The sequence below is a fragment of the Chinchilla lanigera genome, unplaced genomic scaffold (assembly GCF_000276665.1).
Source record: "Chinchilla lanigera isolate Chin_1 unplaced genomic scaffold, ChiLan1.0 scaffold00034, whole genome shotgun sequence".
NCBI classification, from domain to species: domain Eukaryota; kingdom Metazoa; phylum Chordata; class Mammalia; order Rodentia; family Chinchillidae; genus Chinchilla; species Chinchilla lanigera.
The window spans coordinates 7,422,240-7,442,302 of NW_004955435.1; the positions used below are offsets into that span (position 1 = coordinate 7,422,240).

Below are 20,063 nucleotides of genomic sequence, written 5' to 3' on the forward strand. Positions count from 1 at the left end.
CCTCAACTACCTAGATAAAGACTGTAGCTGCAGGCATTTCACTCCTGCAGTGCAGACCTTCCTGGAGATCACATAGCTCTCCTAAATTAATGTCTTACTTGGAGAAGTCCTTGAGGAGACTTCCAAGGTCCTTGAATGGCCCTGCTCAGATGCCTGCCTTTCTTCAGTATTCCCCTCCTTTGTGTGGTAACTGAATAAATACAGGCCACCCAGAGATCTTTGTCTCAGCCCCCAGAGAATCTTGAAGTCTGTTAGAGGGTATTGAACCTCCTGGAGCCCTAAAATCACACCCCTTGCCTCTTACTTAAGCCGGCATGGTACACTTGTTTGGGAGACTGCAGGCCCGATCAGCCTGCAATAACTGTAGGATAATATTAACACATTAAAGTAAAAATAAAAGGCTTTCCCTAACCACCCTACTGTCCTACTATATTAGCTCCAATTTCATATTAAAAGAAACTGCTGGCAGTTGGATGACTATAGAAGGAACATTTTGCGGAGAAAATGTTTTCCTTGATTTTGTTTTATGAGAATATAAATAGCATGTTCAGAAACTTGCTGCATGACCTACGTGCATACATGGTGTGTTTCCATTCCATGTAAAACGCTTACCTAGCTTATGCTCGGCCTGTGGGGAAATACTGCACTGCCTCCCTCTCTTGCTTTTCAGGCCCTTGCTGCTCCCTGCCTTGAACGTGCATCCAGTCACCTACTCCAAGGTGCCCCCGCTGAGATCAGCAGACACATCTGTGCCACAGCTGCCCTCTACCTACGGCTCTCAGACACAGCATCACACGTACAGTGAACACTTGTTTTCTTCCAGCCCTAAAAGCCCTAAGGGACCCCACCATGTTGGTAAAATTTTATTTGTGCTAGTGGGAGAAGTATAAAATGTTTCTGAATATACGTTCATTCCTAGCACCAAAACCTTTAAAGAAATATAAACTTGAAATACCAATTCTTTACTAAGAGGACCAAAATAGGAAGAGTACTTTAAAACTAAATTTAGTGCATACAAACACACACCCGCACACACGTGCGCACACACACACACACGAATTGTTTTTCATAGATAAAATGATTTTTATTTAGGGCTCATACTGAAGCATCTCTCTTAGGCAAAAATCAGTGGTTTCCCCATTTGTGTTCTGTAGTCTATCTTTTAGTATATCACTTACTGTGTACGGTTCTACTTCAGTGAGCTCATATCCATCTTTCTCCATAAACCATAATCTCTCTGTAGAAAAGGTCTCTTTTATGACTATGTATAATTTCAGTTTAATAGCTTAGTATATTCACATAATTCTTTGTGATCTTTCTAAAAGAAAAACCGTTTAGTAGCTTACAGGGAATACATAAGATATAAGAGAATATAAATAAGAAAGAGATAAGCAGGAAAAATAGGTTAAAAAGTAACTTTTTTATTGGAAGAATATGAAACCAAACATTAAAAATCTAAAAATGTATACTATACAAAAAGGTTTTCCTCAAGTGCAGGTTATGATCTACTAGTAAGCTATGTGGTCAATTTAATGGGTCTTGTCTAGGTCTTAAAAATTGATGAAAGTAAGACAATGAATAGTATTAAAGTATGTACATTATTTGTACTTTTTACAGAGAGATGTGTTCAAAAATTACAAAAGAGTGATAAAATACACATTTTTCTATAGCGTATTAATTTTGAGTTCGAGACTTCTGTGAGGAAAAGCAAAAAGACACTATAAATTTTATCATGCATAGCAGTTAAAGAGAACAAGAGCTAGATATCACACAAAACATTAAATAAATGAATAAAACTCAGATGTCAGAAGCCAGGCATGGTAGCATATGCCTGTAACCCAGCACTGAGGGATCCGAGGAGGGACAACTGCACAGAGTTTGAGGCTAACCTGGACCACCTAGTGTGTTCAGACCAGCCTGAATTACATAGTGAAGCCTGTCTTAAAAGATCAAAATAAATAAGCAGATAAGTAGATACAATCAGATTATAAAGAAAGAATTACAAGTATTTCTAAAGCTGTGGTTAGTAAGATAATTTTTTTTGAGAAAATTTGCTAAAGGGACCTTGTGTAAATTAATCTCCTATATCCTAAAGAGATTCTTTGATTTATATTGTTTTACACATCATAGTTTCTCCAAAAATACCACAATAGTATTGCATCTAGACTTAGCAGAATTTAGTTACCCCATTTCAATAGGGTGTTATAGCAATGGATACAAATGGGTTGGCCCATGTTTCTGAGAAAATGGAGATAAGTTAAAGAAATAAAACCAGATATAAACATATTTATAAATGAATGGGCAAAAAAATGAATAGGCAGATGGACACATGGACAAGACAGATGATAATTAAATATATATTTGATTTCTATGGGTTCAAAATGAAAGGATACAATGAACAGTGGATAATTGTGACATATGCAAACTTCACAAATATCATTTCCAGTTTAAAAGTTGTTAATTCATCAAATTCACTCAAGCCTTTCAGTTTTAGTTCACTGGCATTTCATGCAGTGGTGAAATGTGCTGTTCCTTTCGAATACAGACATGTGAAGCAAGTCTGTGTTCTTTACAAACTGTATTTTAGGAGAAGAAACATTAAGGGTTCAACAGTCCATTTAAAAGCATCTGTAGTCATCAGGGACTCAACCTGTAGGGTAGTGGAAGCAGCTTAATCTTTGATTCATTCAAAGTAGGCAATGGTTATAAGGAAAATATTAGCGAGCTGGAATATGAGCTCTTCCAACCCTCTTCCTTTCTATAAAGTAGTTTACAGAGTACAGAAGGGTAAAGGACACTTGCAAAACTGTACCTGCAAGAGAGAGAAGGAGGAAAGGAAGAGGAAGTGCACAGAGAGAGAGAGAGAGAGAGGGAGGGAGGGAGGGAGAGAACAAACAGAGAAAGGGCAGGAAAAGAGGGGGAGGAAGAGAGGAATGAGTTTGTATAATGTACTATCATGGATTTAGTCTTCAGAGAAAGGAATATTGATCAGACAGCTGTTTACCTTACCTAAGCCTCAGATATTCTGCCTTAAAAATGGAATGGCAGTAATATCTATCATGCCAATTTGCAAGGATCAAACAAGGTAATTCACGCCTAGTATCCAGCATAAGAGCTGAAAGGATACATATTCTCAATCATATTTCATTTCTTTTTCTATTTCCTTTAGCCTTTGTATTCCTTATCACATTGCTTTCCTGAGAGAACTCACCACTTCAAATACTTTCCCATCAGATAAATGACACTGAATCTCTAACTCTCTCTGTTCTGGGAATTTCTTCTGTAATTACCATTATCTGTCCAGTCTGCAAAAGTAAAGTTAATTTGAGCTTGATGTAAGCTTGTGCCTACACATCATAAAATCAAAGAGTTCTGTAAGATATTCTTGGTCTGCATTCCATATGATTTATAATTGTATCATTTTTCTCTACCTTCTCAAGTATTTCCCTCTGATGTTTTGCTGTTATCTTTTTGATCAACACTGCAAAATAAGGGGGCTGGGGATTTAGCTCAGCAGCACAGCACCTGCCTGGCAAGAGCAAGGTTGCGAGTTCGATCCCCGGTACTGGAGAAAAAACAACAATAACAAAAACCAAAAAACAAAAAAGCACTGCAAAATAGTACTTACTACCTTCCTTGTTAAAGAAATCACAGCTTCTCAATCCAGGGTTTTAATAGAAACTGTAAGGTCTTAACTATTAACAATAAGAGTGAAAACAGACTAACTTACATGATTAGTTAGAGTTTACATCTAGCAAATCATTGTTTTTCTGTTTCAATATTTGTTATTTGGAATGGAAAACACTTCACATCAAATTTTCTATGCTCATGATTACTCATAAGTGATGGACGAGGTTAATCGACCTGCAAATGCTACATGTGCTGTTTTCAGTGTTCTTCACGTTATGCAGACTTTACTCCAATAGCAGGTGTTAGGATAATTCAAAAGGTAAGTACCGGATGGTTACTGTGTGCCAGACAAGGTGTTCTGAATGTAAGCAAACTAACACATAGGCAGGTCACAGACTGACGAGAGAGAGAATGAATCAAATCTCAAGGCAGTTTCTTAAGCAGGGTCGGGACAAACAGCTCTGAGCAGGGATAGGTTTCCTTAGAATGGCAACAAGTTTCCCGCAGTGGACTTTATCAAGACTGAACATCCCAGCTTTACCTGTACCAGAGCAGAATTTTGCCAAGAAGAAAAAGGAAAAATAGATTTTAATAAAAAAATGGGAAAAGAATAAAATATACTCTTTTAAAGTACAAAACATCATAGAGGTTTAGGCCCAGGAAGTTCAGGGCATTAATTAGTATTAAAAGGAGGTAATAAGGAAAATAAAACAGACCATGGTGACCAGCAGCCAATAGCAAAGATGATTATTTCTTTGGCCATGAGCAGGAGTCTGGTTTCTGGAGGCAGGATGGAGACACAGACAGAAGCAAAGCAGTCGCACAGTTTTATTTCACACTAAAAGACAATCTAGAACTCATGGAAAAGTCTGACAGAAAGGGTAAGAGCCGGAGTCAAGGTTTTGTGTTCAGATGTAAGAAGTCAAGGAGAGCGTGGAAAAACGGAACAAAGCGGGCAGTGGCCAAACTAAAGAAAAAGGGATACATGAAGGAAATGCTGAGGCGGGACTGACGTGACCTCACCGTGTGGGAGATGAAGGTGGAAAAGAGTTCGCAGACAAGTACAGCTACTGAGGCGGGCGAGTCAGACCAAGAATGAGGGAAGAGGACTCAATAAGGGAGCTTCGCTCTCACAGTGACCTTCTAGCCTCTCTGACAGCGAAGGCGAGGGTGCAGGTAAATCCGAAGTCTGTGTTCAACGTCTCCGAAGAGTGGGAGAAGAAGCAGTGCAAGCTAAGGTAAGACTGTGACGTTTGCTCATTTGCCAGTTACCTCGCAATACTTTACTTACACAAAGCATCGTGGGTAATGGGTAAGACTGATTCTCACTTTGTGATTGGTTGTTTAAATGAAAGGAAAGAGAGCAATGAAATAAAATAACACAAATGATACCCACTCCAGACCTTCCGCGGCTGTGAGCTCCTGTCACTCATAACTGATTTATTCCCCTAGAAATGGTAAGAAGCCCCAGGGCACTTTCACCAGAAGCACAAGCGCGTGTTCCTGGCCATCTCCACCCTCCTCCCGTTTCTGTACCGCTAGCGCATCCGATGAGCGGGGCCAGCATGGACTCATGTGACTGACGCTCCACGCTGCGGGAGCACAGCATGAGAACAACGAGAAAGGTGGTAATCTGCCAGCGCAGAAAGCAGAGCCATTGCCTATCACCATACTTACAACTGGGCCTGGTGGGCCCTGGGGACCTTCTCCTCCTTTCAGTCCAGGCGCACCCTAGGGAAAGTGAAAAGACATAGAAAACAAATAAATGTGAATTGAATGTGAATAGGAAAAGTATGATTAAGAGAAGGAGGATGAGAGGAGGCAATATTTCCCAGCCTACATATAAATACTTACACATATATATGATGATACATAATGATAATCAAATGCAACTGTATGTATATTCTTCTAAATACTCATGACTCTTTAGTTAAGGTCTGAGAAGATGCATCTAATGAGAAATTTCATTCTCATTAGATGAGACAGGCAGGATTTCCTTTTCCTTTACATTGATCATACCTGAGCTCCAGGAAGCCCCCTTTCACCGGGGAAACCACGTAATCCTGCTGGTCCATCTTTTCCTGAGATACCCTGAGGACCTGGGTCTCCCTAAGGAATATAATACACATCAGTCAAGAAAGAGAAATTTATGCATATTTCTAGGAACAAAATTGTGGCTACCTCCGATCTACTGTTAATTAAACTTTAATATCATTTGGGGGCTGGGGATATAGCTCAGCGGCACAGCGCCTGCCTGGTAAGCACAAGGTCATGAGTTCGATTCCCAGTACCAGAAAAAAAATAAATAAATAAGACAGGAAATTTTGGTGCTGGGGATTTAGCTCAGTGGCACAGCGCTTGCCTGGCAAGCGCAAGATTGTGAGTTCAGTTCCCAGTACCCAAAAATAAAATAAAATAAAATAAAATAAACTTTAATATCATTTGATAACAGGAACATTGTGTGGAATTTAATATACATTAAAATGAAATAATAATATTTAGATTAAAGATGTATATATAATTACATTCATTTATGGTCAACAAGCCAACTGGTATTATACTATTATTCAGTAATGTTTTAAAGTAGAACAATATCACACTAAATATTTCCTTGATTCTAATTTAAATACTGGTAAAATACAGAATGTCTGCAGACAGATGACAAGAACTACAAAGAAGTAAGCTAAAAATATCCTGAGCATGTTATACCTTTGCACCTTCCTTTCCTGCAGCGCCAGGAAGACCTTGCTCACCAGGAGGGCCAGGAGGGCCGGGGTGCCCCCGTTCACCGATTGGACCAGTCTCACCAGTAGGTCCCTAGATTATATAAGCAAAACCGCATTAGACTGCTTCTTTATCTTAAGTAAAATGAAAACTCAAATATTGCTCATTTTCACAAAAGATGATAATTGTTATTCATTTTCATGATGTTCTTTTTGTAAAGCACTGAAGTAGCATTCTGGCAAAAATCTGAAAAGATTACACATAGTCTTAATAGCCAGGAGAAGTGTATGAAGTCTACAAAGATATTTTCTTTGTTTAATACCAGATTCGCTTCAGAATGAGGCCAGTCTAATTCCTTAATAATAATAAAAAGCCTTTGTTTTATAACTATCGTTTGCTACATTCCTTTTTACGTAAGGTGTCACATTAGCTTAAGAATGAAGAGTTACTGGAGCCAAGGTGGCAGGTGCCCAATGAATCACTGTTTGATAACAAGCCTAGGACCTCGGAAACCCGCACAGCCGAAGTGGTTCTCCTGGGAGTTTCCACAAACTGGAAACTTTCCTACTGATAATTTATATTCATTCGAGAAGTCTAAGGAATGTGACAGGGGCATCCTGACGGCAGTGAGTTTGGCCCAGCAGTTCTCTCAGGCCTAAGGCTATAACAAATAGCCGGCCGCCTTAAATTGCAGCAAATGCCAAAGTGAAAAATGCCGGGTCATTTATGTGTCCCCAAAGTGGTGCTGTTTTGTGGGGCTAGAGTATAATAAGCTCTCAAGTACAAATAGGGAATGGTGACCAGTTACTCTCTACCTCCCCTTAGAATAGAAAGCAAAATGAGGGATTTAAATTAAAATTACGTAAGGGGAAACCTTCCAGATACCATGGTTGTTGAACAGTAGAATGTTGTACTGAAGCTGCCTGGATAATATCATCCCCAGTTGTTTTCTAAAAATATATTTTTACATTTTGGTTTTGCAGAAAGAACACATGTGCTCCACAGATACACATCCCCCAGAGTGTCACACGCCTCGAGGTGGGGCTTTGCGAAGATTATCGCGTATAGGAGATAGTACTGCAGGAGATTTGCCGTAGGAGGTGAGGCTAGCAGGAAGTGGTGGGTCCCTGGGGTGCAGCCTGAAAGGATTCATCTCCCGTACCGTTTCCCTGGCTTCGTGTCTGCCACGCCAGGAGCAGCTCTCCTCTGCCATGCTACCCAGTCCTGGGGCCAGATGACTATGAACTGTGACCTCCACATAAACCTTTCCTCCTTTCATGTGTTGTTGACAGATAACAAAGTAACAAAGAAGGTTACTATCTTACATTCATTTTTATGTAAGGTGTCAAATTAGCTTAAGAATGAAGAGTTACTGGAGCCAGTAACAAAGAAGGTTACTAAGTAATGAAGAATTGAAATTCTTTATTAAAGAGATTGTTTAAAATTTAAAATTACAGTTATTTCAGTCTTTTGAATATAAATTGAGTCTAGAGGCATAGTTTTATACTTCTATATAGTAAAAGCAAAATATAAATATCTTAATACTATAATATTTTAAAAATTTAATGTTTGTGTTAAATTTGTTTTCTATTGTTATTAGAATAGACAAATTTAATCTTTGCTCCAGTAACAAAGAAGGTTACTAAGACCATATATAGGTACATATGCGATACATACATCATATATGTGGTATATATATATATATGATACGTGTATAATTGCAAGTGATAAGCAGTGAAAAGAATCTTCAGCACAGAAATGCATGCATGCTTACACTCCTTCCACATTTCCTTTATGAAAGAACAAGCATTTAAATTTTCCCTTAGCAGAGGAATTATTTTCTGAAATAAAATGGTCACACAATCCAAGGATTCTTTTTTGCTTCAGTTACACAAATTTCTAGAAAGAAGACGATTTCATTTCTCTGTGTGCATGTGTCTGTGCATGTATTTTTGTATGTGCATGTTTGCCTGCAAAAGTTGCAAAACATCAAGAACCAATAGAAGCATAGAAAAGATCATGTAAAGCAATTAAATTATTAAAATACTTGCCCAGATGCTATGGCTCTTTTTCTATCTTTTTTAGTACTTGGTGTAAAATCCCAACTGGCTAAATTAAAAGTGTTCTGTCCACTCAACATGTTTTGTCTAAGAATAAAAACATTATTTTCTATTCTCATGAATTATTATCTGCAGCTCTGTAATTCCCTAGTTCAAGATACCACACCAACATTTGAGATTTCTACCACCCAACATGGCAGAAACACATACTCGTCTTTGCCAATATTTCACATATGCTCAAAGAAAACAAACTAATATTTTATCCCTGATAAAACTAATTGTTATAGACAAAAAAAATCTTAAGAAATATAAAATATAACACCACAAACATTAAATTTTTAAAATATTATAATAAGATATTTATATTTTGCTTTTACTATATAGAAGTATATAACTACACTTCTAGACCTTATATTAAAGACTGAAATAACTAATTTTAAATTTGAAAGTCAATCTATTTAATAAAGAATTTCAATTTTTTAAAAAGCGGACATGTGAAAAAATAGGTGACATCATAGTTAGACTTCCCTGTTAAATTCACTGTAAATTTTCTGATCTATTTCCATCATTTATTCTTCTTGTATATTAAAATAAATTAACGGCAGCTTTAATTAATTGATGAATTTCACTGATGTTAGCCATACACAGTGTGAGTCAAAACCAAATGGACAGATTTCACAAAGGTTAGTAAAGTGAAAATATAAACATAAATATAAATCTTGATAGAAAAATAAACAACAATACCTGTGGTCCAACAACACCTCCTGGTCCTGGGGGCCCAGTTTTGCCTTGAAATCCCTAAGGAAGCAAAGTAGAAGCTGTTATTAGACTCCAATTTTTTAATTAAAATTTTGTTGTCTTTACTATTTCACATTGTAATTCCATGGTTACTATCATAAACTTAGAATATAAGGTAATGCCATGAGGCTGAGGTAAAAAGACACTCTTCACACTGTTTGACCAGATCAAAGCATACACAGAATTTTAATGACCAATGTTCATGGATGAAATAAATGATAATCTGCCTGTTCTTTAAAATAGTTTACTGCTTCTGTACACAGTGAAAATCTATAGTATGTGATATTTATTCTTGTCTTTCAAGTGCAATCCAACAATCTCAAAATATAAAACAAGATATAAAACATCATTTATAAAGAAAATATGGTATATGATTAACAATCATTTTGGTTTTTTATCAATGTTCTTTCTTAAAACTTAATAGAGCATAGTTAGAAATGCACTTTGCAGATAGTAAAATATAGTCTGGTTAATGTGAGCACAATGTACTCACTAAATCAATATTTCGGTAATATATTCAGTTTCTAGGCTTATCTAGGCTTCTTGTGGATTATTTATTCTATATAACTGTATTAGAATAGACAAATTATTTTCATGTGAGTTAAGTTACATTTAACATTTAGAGAAGCAGATAAAACAATACTGAGAGAGAAACCTTAAAGAACTGAAACAAAGCGAACAATATTTGCCAAAATTTTACTCAGTATAACATATAACCAGGCTAAAAATAATAAAATTAACAAGAAAAAATAGAAACTAGTAGCCCCACAACTTTCTGGGTGATTAAGACTGTATATTTGTAAGTATTTTAACTGATGCTACAGAGAGAAAAAAAACTGATTTCTTACATTTTTAAAAATGACTAATTCTTAAAACCCTCTGGATTCTACATTAACAATTATTGCCAATAGCAAAACCACTAAAACCTGAGAGAAATTATCCCAAAGTTGATCTAGCATTTTAAAATCATAATCACAGTTTGCTTATTTTAGCTTTTCAGAAACTCACAGGTTGCGGATCGGATTTACAAATTTATGTACAAACATAAACACAAAGTAAACACATAGCATGTGTGTCTATGCGTTAGCTTACAGACGTACATAGACTGCTGCCTGGGTTATGCCAACAATCTCCACGACCCGTTTTACCTCTGTGTTGGTAAATACTGCACCTATTCCAAATTATTTCTAAATTTCTAATTGTGCGGAACTCTAAAACTCAGGTAAGTGCCTCTGGACCTTCCCAGTTCTATAAGGCGCTCCTTCTTCAGTTTCTCAACGTGGAGCTTGCTGAATGCTCCCTCACCCTCAGCACTGCCCCAGTGGTCTTTCCCTGTATTAATGAAAGGACTTCACATCCTAGGCGTAGTTGGGATCTTCACTCAGTCATTGATCCTAATGTCATCTGAGGAACTCTTCCAAAGCACAGCTCTTCTCTCCTTGCCCAGTAACTTGTATGATGCAAATGCTAATCTCTTTGATGATCAAGATTTTCCAATCAGTTTCACTGAGTTTCCGCATTAGCCAGGGTTATCACCTTATATAACCAAATCTAATCAATTTATTTCTAAACACATACAGTGCCAGACAGTCTCAGTAAAAAGTTCAAGACAATCGCAGCCCAATCTGCTGCTTTGTTTCAGTCCCAAGCTTTGTTTCGTAATGCATTTCAGATTCCGGTCATGTTCACCTCCGCACCGTCCTCTGATACTCATATCTAATATTGCCCAATTCATTCCCTTCAGTGAGATTACACTTAAAGTTTGACTTGACGGGGTAAATGCAACTTCGAATTAAGAGCAAAACAAATAAATAAAATCTTTTAAACCTCTTCTTTTAGTCACTGTGAGAGCAAGACTATCTCTCAGAAATGATTATAATAATAACTGATTGAAATGAATTGATTAAAAATCGTTATTTAATTGAGCAAAGTCTACACAAATTTACAACATACACTTGCATCCTACAGGCAAAAAGAAAAACCCTGGCTGCTGGCCTGCTTGCGCAGGTGATAGATTTGAAAGAGCACTGCTTGAGGTCTGCTCATTCAAGAAATCCAGAGTGTTGACAGGTGTCTAATACATCTGAAGCTGGGAGTCTGACAAACAAACTATGTACAGTAAGATTTTTATAGTTTAAAATGCAGTTTGCTTGTTTGACATTATCTATAGTAATGCTTCATTTATCATTTAATTTTAAAATAAGTTAATGTAATATTCAAAGTCTCTGAAAACAGAAATTAATTTAATAGATGCATCGGCAGTTCGGCAAATTTGCTGCTAAACTAAACAAAAATAGAATTCCTATTCTAATAATCTGTGAAGGACTAAATTAATTTCAGCATCAATACTGGATTTCACACCATATCTCAGAGATGGTTGGGTTGTGTCTCTAACAGGAACTATTTCTAATATTTCCTGCATGACTTGCAAAGCTTCAGTATGTAAGAAATCAAGACAAATCTTAAAGGATATCTGAAGGGGGACAAAACTCAAATATAATAAAAGAATTTGCTCTTTGAAATTAGATAACACATTTATAGCAAAGCTTAGCCAGCTTGAGATTCTAACTCTTGTACAAGGAAATCTTTTGAATTCCAGTCAGCCTGGATAAAGTCAAGAAAGAACAGTTCCTGGCTATAGTGTGATTCACTTAAAAATGGACGTGACACCAAGAATACAATTTTTGAGAAATAATTCTGGACTTTTCTATGAGAAACCAATAGATACAAACATTTTTCCTAGAAACATTAGCTAATATGCCATTTTTCTTGTTTAAATTTAATTTAAATTTAAATTTAATGTTATAGATTATATGGCTACTTTGGATAGAAACAGAGCTATTGATTAAATTGAAGAACAAAAGAGACTTTTAATGTAATTCTTTAGGTATTGCTTCCTCAAAAGACCTTATGAAAACATTCTAGAGTTACTCCCAGAAAGACATATGACTTTGTAAAAACCAAAAATGGCTACAAAATTTAAATAAAAATACATTTGCAAATTTCAGGGTGGATCCTTTTACAGAGAGTTCATTTTTTTTCCCCTTATGCAGCTATCAGTCCCAAGGGGCAATCCCAACGATTTTATTCTTTGGTCCCATTTGCTAATTCTTGATTCTGCTTTTGAAAGCCAAGACTTTCAAGTCTGTAGCCCAGCTAACATTAAGTTGTTAACTAAGAATTCTCAGTTGGTGATTGAGACAGTAACTGGGTTGCTGCTGACAGCCTGCTTCTCAAATGGCAGAAAATTAATACAATCTGAAGATTCCTTATCACATTTGTTATCAATTCCAAGTTACGCTGTCAACTGGCAGGATGCCCTAAAGTGAGTCTGAACCTCGGAGTCAAAGGTAGACTGTACAGTGGCTCCCTCAAGAAATCTGGGTCAAGTGAACCAAGAGGGAGGAGCAGGAATCGATTCCAGGGGCACGCCCCACCTAGGAGCTCCTGTGATCAGAACACAGCCCACTGGGAGATCACATTTTTAAGTACAGCAAGTAAACGAGCACACCTGCAGAATCCTTCATCTATAGTGGGACTGCCAGCTTTTCTTCTGCCTAAATTATCATATATACGATGAGTTACTGAGTCAATTTTTAAAATGTTATATTCCTTACAGTTTTTAAATAAAATTCAATTACATTTTTTAATCTACATATTCCACTTGACATAAGAGGATGCCGTTGACATACTTCCAAAACAAATGTACCCTTTTGGTTCCAAAGTCAGCAAATACCTGATCCTTCAGCCCAACATTTGAAGAATGTCCTGTTATGTGCAGGAACTATAGCAAAGCCTTTCCGTGTGGTGGGGGCTGTGATAGTTCGGAGGGGCTGAGTCCATAGGCTTCAGTGAAACAATCAAGGTGGTAATCTTGGGGAGATAACTCAAAAAGAAATGGGGTTTCCCCACCTGATCCTTTCTAAGGTGCTGATGATGATAAGGAGAACCATCATTTCAACAGACGTCTTGTGTTTTAGGGTTTTTTAGGTCCAAATTTGGATCTATTTACATATTGATTTATAGGTTTAAATAAAAGGTTCAAAGGTTCAAGGATTCTTCCTCTATTGTCCTCAAACTGGTAACTGTTAACAATAAAGCAGCCTTCCATAAACCCATGTGGCATGAAAGACAGAAAATTTCAACCAAAAAATGGAATTACTTACAGTCTCCCCACGCTGCCCGGGGTGTCCTGGTAGTCCATCCTTCCCAGGCGGACCCTGAAATCACAAATATAAAGCAACCCATGTCATAAATACCGCTTGAATTATTTTACAGGATGAATGTTTTAGATGATTTCTTATATTTCACTGTGAATTGTTTTAATGTTCATATGTTTTGTATATATAACCATTTAACATAGTCTATGGCTACAACTGACACTAAAAAACAAATTAGAGTTCTATTCTAAACATCATACACTAATGAATTTATTTTACTTGCATCTATCTTTCAAAGGCTTATTTGCACGTGTTTATTCTTCTATTTTTGGAAATGTTAGTTCTTCAGTACTTAATTATTCTTTCCTTTTTGTAGTCCTCTGTTCAGAACTCATTTCTCTGTGCAACGAAACACAGGTAACAGAGAAACACACTGCCCTCGCGTGGTGATTCAAACATGCTACAAGAATGAAAAGGCTGTAACAGAAGGACCCTAACCAATCTGATTCAAGTGAAAGAAACAACGTCTACGCTCAATTCGAGAAATCAGCAGAGCAAACTTTTCTCAAGGATTTTCTTAAATACACCATTTTGGAAGCAACGCATAATTAAGAAGTAGAGAGCAAATCTATTAAAGGGTGCTGTCTTTTGTCACGTGTGACTACATGGAGATATTAACTAAGTACTTACGGCAGACAACTCTGGAAAGACCCTATATTTTAAATATTTATAGAGACAGACTGCCTCTATAGACTGCCTTATAGATTACATATTTGCCCCTGAAACTATTACCATTTTAGAATATAACTGACAGGTATAAGCCCAAATAATTCTCACTTCTCTGGATAAAGAAAGACGAGCACTGTACTATTACGTTCTTAATGACAACAGCATGCCACTCTGTACATTCTAATTACTTAAGTAAATTTATTTTAAAATATCTGTCTTTATACTCATTGATATGGAGGGAGTCTGAACTGAAGGCTTTATTTCAAAATAAGCTCATTTTCATAGACAGCTTTCTTTCACCAGAACAAGGCTTTGTCTAGGTCTGGCAGACTCCTGGAGCGGTCCTGGAAGTGCCCACCCAAACCAGCTCTGCCCCCTGACCTCATGAGCACTGACACACTGCGCAGTGTGTGAGTTACCTCCTTTAATTAAAAACTGTTACTACATTCCACAAGATCACGGCTTGTTTGGTGATTTGTTCACATTTTCCAGAACCTCCTCTGTAATTCTAGTCCAATCTTGGTCAGAAACACCAAAATTTGAAAACTTTTTAAAAAGGGCCCAAAACATGTTTGGATGTAAGTTAAACATTTTTTCTACAAAAAAGATACACTAAACATCCACAGATTAGTCACTAGCCACATGGCAATGGAAAAATGAAGTCTGTGCTTAATTTAGAGGTGAAACAGAAATAAGTCTCTAACTGCTAATAGACTTCATCCAAGTCCAATTTTCAAAAGAGCAAATAACAGTGTGTCTCAGACGATGTGTTTTGCAATCTGTACAAGACATATACATGGTACTAACAAATCTGAAATATAAAAATTAAATGCCCCGTCATGTTTGCTGATATAAGTATATCAGCATTTCATTAAAAATGATAATCCCTTCAAGTAGTGATCTTATGTCTAATGGTGTCTTCCTGGAGGGGCTGCAGCGTGATTTTTCACGCTGTTTCCACACAGTCTGATGCAACAGGGTTAGCGGCCTCATGAAAGAACAATGGTGTCATTTTCTTGATCTAAATGTGTACTTCTAATATTAGGCAATGAATTTTAAACAGCTGCAATGGCTCCACATTACTATTTAATAAAATACAGCACACTAATTGACAAGTAGGTATCGACTTCATTCAAAAGTAAGAATTTTATTTATCAAAATAGCCTGTTCCTTTGATGTAAGCTGGTGGACAGAGGAAACAGACCCATCAGAAGGCAAGTGCCCTGACACAGCACGCCACGCCATGAAGATACCCCCCAGTGACTGTTTAAAGCTCTTTCCTCACCCTCATTGGTACTGAGTTCTGACTTGTCTCCTTTTATAAATAGAATGTTCTTTTTAATAGTCATGCTATAAATTTTAATCCCTTCAAATGGGATTTTTCTTAAGTGGGATGACTACCTGCTTTTCAAACACAGAAGCACTAGCATGAGACGAACAGAATCTAATTAGAACACTCCAAGTATTCCATCTATGTGTCCGTCTGTGTGTACAATTTCTCCAGGTCCAGTGACAAACCCATCAATCAGCAGGATGACATCAGTTCTATCCCTCCACCTGAATTTCTTCTATTGCAAAATGAGGACGGCATTTATTTCCCAGATTTTATAGAACTGCATACAAGGCAGTGTTTTGTTTAACAGTGAAAGTAATGTTTCCTATCAGTGCTGCTTTCCTGCATGCTTTCTGAGTACAAGCATTTATTGTATTTCTGATACTTCTTGGATATAAAATGAGGGCAAGATCGATGTTCACATCATGTTGAAAGATACATGAGTGCTAGACTGACAAAGTCTAAGGGAAATCAGTCAATGGCTTTTGACAACTAAAAATGGGGACACAATTCAGAACAATATATACACATATAAATGAAGGAATGATATCGAGGTTATAGACCTTAATGGACTTATACACCTTAATGGACTTAACCATAACCTATGGTTTTTAAAACAACCACGTTGTTTTAAAACACAGACCTACCTATCAGAAAAATGTATGTATAATCAATTTAGGAACTTTGGTTTTGGTTCTTTATGAAACTTAGCAAAGACTGAACAGTACTTGTGGATCAACACTTACTGTGTAAATAACATATGCTGTTAATGTCAATATTAAATTTCAAAACAGCTTGGTTGTGTTGATCCTCTTCTGTAATGTAGATAACAGTAGTTTGTTGATACATTTGAAGTAATAAAGCAGAACTGTTCAGTGTTAAGCAGTATTCAAAATTATTGCAAAACAAGAGATTGCCTCATCATTTAATATTTAACACACATTGGTACTTCAAAATAAGTAAATCACCAGCGAGTTGTGAATTAAAGTTTGGGCCATATTGGCTAGTCCGGACATGGAGAATGGAACATTCACAAACTTTAGCATGCATCGGAACTATCTGGAACATTTGTTAAAACAGGAACTGGGTCCCTCTACAGAGTTCTGAGTAGGAAGTGAGACTTTTTGCTTCTAACGATATGACAAATGCTACTGACACTCCTGGGCCACGAAATGTATTCTGAGCACCTCTGCACTACGCAGATGGGTAAGCTGATTCTAGTTAAAACAAACTGCATAGGTTCCAAAGAAAGAAAGAAACAGTAAACAACTAAGTCTGCTCTGCTTTGAGGAATATATAGGTTTGAAAATAAAGTTCTTCAATTAACTTTATAAAGATGTTTATAATGACATTAAAAAGAGTATTGATCTGCGGAGCATGGGACACATGCCTGTCACTCCAGCACTCAGAAAGCTGAGGCAGGAGGATCACCATGAGCTCGAGGCCAGCCTGGGCTACATAATGAGTTCAAGCCAGCCTGAACTACATAGTAAGAGCCTGTCTCAAAAATAAAAAAAAAGAGAGTATAGACTAAACAAATTTTATTTAAAAGTATGCTATTTCATAAGAATTACCTTTGCATTTCCTATGCAAAATGCATTATAGAGACAAAAACATTTTGAATAAATAAGTATTAATGTTACATAAGTAGTACCAGAATATTGGAGGGAGTTTAGGGAATTATAATTGAACAGGAATGGAAGATTCTACTTGGAGCTGGAAAATAAAAGGGAAATTCCAGTTCACCAAATATTTAATATGTGGCAACAATTTTAATGTCATCCACAATAAGCATTTTGTAGTAGAAGAGTAGTTGAGAAAATAATATTCATATTGTTCAAGTCTTTGATGCAGTGTAAAAGAACATTTAATAAGAGACACTTGAATTCTATTCAAAACAGCCTGTGAATTTCATAAATTAAAAATTCACTCATGACCTTCAATTTAATTTTATTCTATAGGGATTCTATCAGTATTTACATATAAAATTTACTTTAAATATCAATCATAACTCAGAAATATAGAAATATTGTTGAATAGAGAGAGAGAGAGGGAGAGAGAGAGAGAGAGAGAGAGAGACTGAAACACTTACAGGAGGGCCTTTTGGTCCAGGAAATCCAACTGGACCCTGAGGTCCTTGAGGACCCTAAAAATAAAAAGCAGAGGTGAAAAATGAACAATATGTCCTCAGAGAAACATCATTATATTCTGCAGTTTACTTCTACAGATAAAATACAGTGTCGCATACAACTTCTTAACCATAGTGACATTAAAAGCCATGAATGCAACATGATAATCAGTGTTGTTAAGACCAAAGTAAAATGGATGAGTTTTCATTATTTAAAATTGCACTTCACAGCAACATTTTTATTTCTGAAGCACAGGAAATATTTAGAGATCACATAAAAGGTATACAGAATATATATGAATCAAGAAATCTCAAAATTTTTAAAAAATTTTCATATTGGCTGGAAATGTTCTAAGCCAAAAGAGAAGATATTCTGATTCAATTCCATAGCATTTCAAATGAAAAACATTGCTAAAATCTTTTTGGTTTATGTTTTATTAGTACACGCTTGGCATATATACTGATCGCATTCATCACAGGGGATGTGCACCTGCACATAACACATCTTAATTCTTCTTTCTTTCCCATTCTTCTTCCTTTAGCCCTTCTTCCCTCCCCATTTACAAAAGCTTTGCTTCCATTTTTTCTCTTGCATTCTCCTTTTTAATCTCCCATCCTGTTGTTCCCCTTCCCATCTGAACACGTTCATACTTCCTGTATCTGTCCTGCTTTGCTCCTCACGGACCCTGAGGGTTCTCACAAGACAAACAACGCGATACTTAAACTTGTGTGTCTGATTTACCTCACTGAACATTATGGTCTCAAGCTGCATTGACTTACTTAAAAAACTCAATTCTATGTCTGTTCTGGCTCTACTCAGACACAACTAAGAGACAAAAAAGTGAGTGTCTCAAAAACTCACAGGAAATACCTTTAACTAGTCTCTGCATTTAAAATAGATTTGATTTTGAGAATGTCAGTATCTTATTTTGCTCATGTATAAATTTCTTTGGTAGAATTTCTTTGGTAGACAAAACGAAAGAAACTTATTATACAATTATTCTCATTAGCACTCACTCTAAATACATATTGTATCATTCTAGGCTTGATGTTCAATGAATTATATTATTCAAATCTCACATTTACATATATTTAAAATGCATAAAATAGACCCGAGCGCAGTGATTGTGTAGCCCATGGAGAAAGCCATGTAAAAGACAATCCTGGATTGGCCAGAACAGAGTTTTTGTATTTACAAAATAGCTATATAAAACACAATAGAAATATAGTTTCATAGATAATAGAATAGAATTAGGGTAGGATTTTTGTATGTTCTCATCAAAAATGAGTTTGCTAACAATGGTCTTTAATAGAATTTATTTTTGAGCTATCAATTTAGACTTTGCAAGAAAAATTCCATTGCTGTTCTTCTGTCAATGTTAGTTCTGAAATCACCACAAGTTTCCCCTATTAGCACCTTAAAATTTTAAGAAAGAGAAAAAAGCAGCTATCAGCCTCTTCTGAACAGCCCACCCTACATTTTAAGGTGTATTTTTTATATTATTTTTTTCCTCCCTTTATATTCGGTCCAAATTCACACTGCACAGCCATCTGTCCTCTACCCTTCTGGCTTCTTCTTACCCTTAATAAATGTGAAATTTTGACACACACACACACACACACACACACACACACAAATCAAAAAATCAAGAAAAGAAATCTCAAATTATTCACATAGTTTGCAAAAAGGTATCACATGAAATTAGGAAAGCACTGGGCATACTTTAGGAATTTATGAAATTTTTAAATTGACATTAAACTATGGAACTATGATTCTTAAATATCACTATACCTGAAGAAGATTGAAAAAATCATTTTACATACAAAATTTTAAGATAATATTTTATTTTGTAACAAACTCTACTTTTGTAATTTTTTTTAAATTTTCATTTTAAAAGTAAAAGAAGGAAAACATATTAACAAATACACATCCATTTACAAAACAGCCTAAAAACAATACAAACAATACAGAGTTACAGACTAAGTGGTAGGAAATTAACAATGCTTGTTATATTAGGTATTGATATCTTCAAAGCGAATCTCCAGAAAACAAATGAGACATGCAAGGTTGATCAAACAAGTAATCATTAACTGTTCCTTTCTGTAGGGCAATAGAAGACAGTAGTACAACTATGTTAGCTAGCCTGTACATACACACTTACATAACTTCTCCTTTCTTTTCTCTGCTCCCTCAACCCAGTTGCTCTTTACTTTTGAGAATTTTCTTTTTGTTTCATAATGTCTATCATACCTCCTAGTTTTTATTCACTCTTTCAGATTCTTACACTAGTGAGACAATATGTTCCTTACACATGCAGGTCTGATTTATTTCATTTATGAGTATGGTCTCTAGTTGTGACCATTTACCTATAAAAGCCTTGATTTTATCTTTCTTTATAGCTGAGTAATATTACATTATATAAAAGTACCACAATTTTTTTTATCCAATCCTCAGTGGATGGACATTTGGATTGCTTCCACAGTTTAGCAATTACAAATTG

The 20,063-nt window shown here is 36.1% G+C and overlaps 1 protein-coding gene across 1 annotated transcript in view; it reads right to left on the bottom strand.

Moving 5' to 3' along the window:
* The window catches only part of Col11a1 (collagen, type XI, alpha 1), a 192,619-nt gene that overhangs the window by 69,623 nt on the left and 102,933 nt on the right, over positions 1-20,063 (bottom strand). Inside the window, exons 36-41 of the mRNA XM_013516403.1 lie at positions 17,527-17,580; positions 13,379-13,432; positions 9,159-9,212; positions 6,340-6,447; positions 5,650-5,739; positions 5,308-5,361 (exon numbers count right to left, since the gene is read on the bottom strand). Coding sequence (XP_013371857.1) covers positions 5,308-5,361; positions 5,650-5,739; positions 6,340-6,447; positions 9,159-9,212; positions 13,379-13,432; positions 17,527-17,580 — 414 coding nt within the window. The remainder of the gene's footprint in view (positions 1-5,307; positions 5,362-5,649; positions 5,740-6,339; positions 6,448-9,158; positions 9,213-13,378; positions 13,433-17,526; positions 17,581-20,063) is intronic.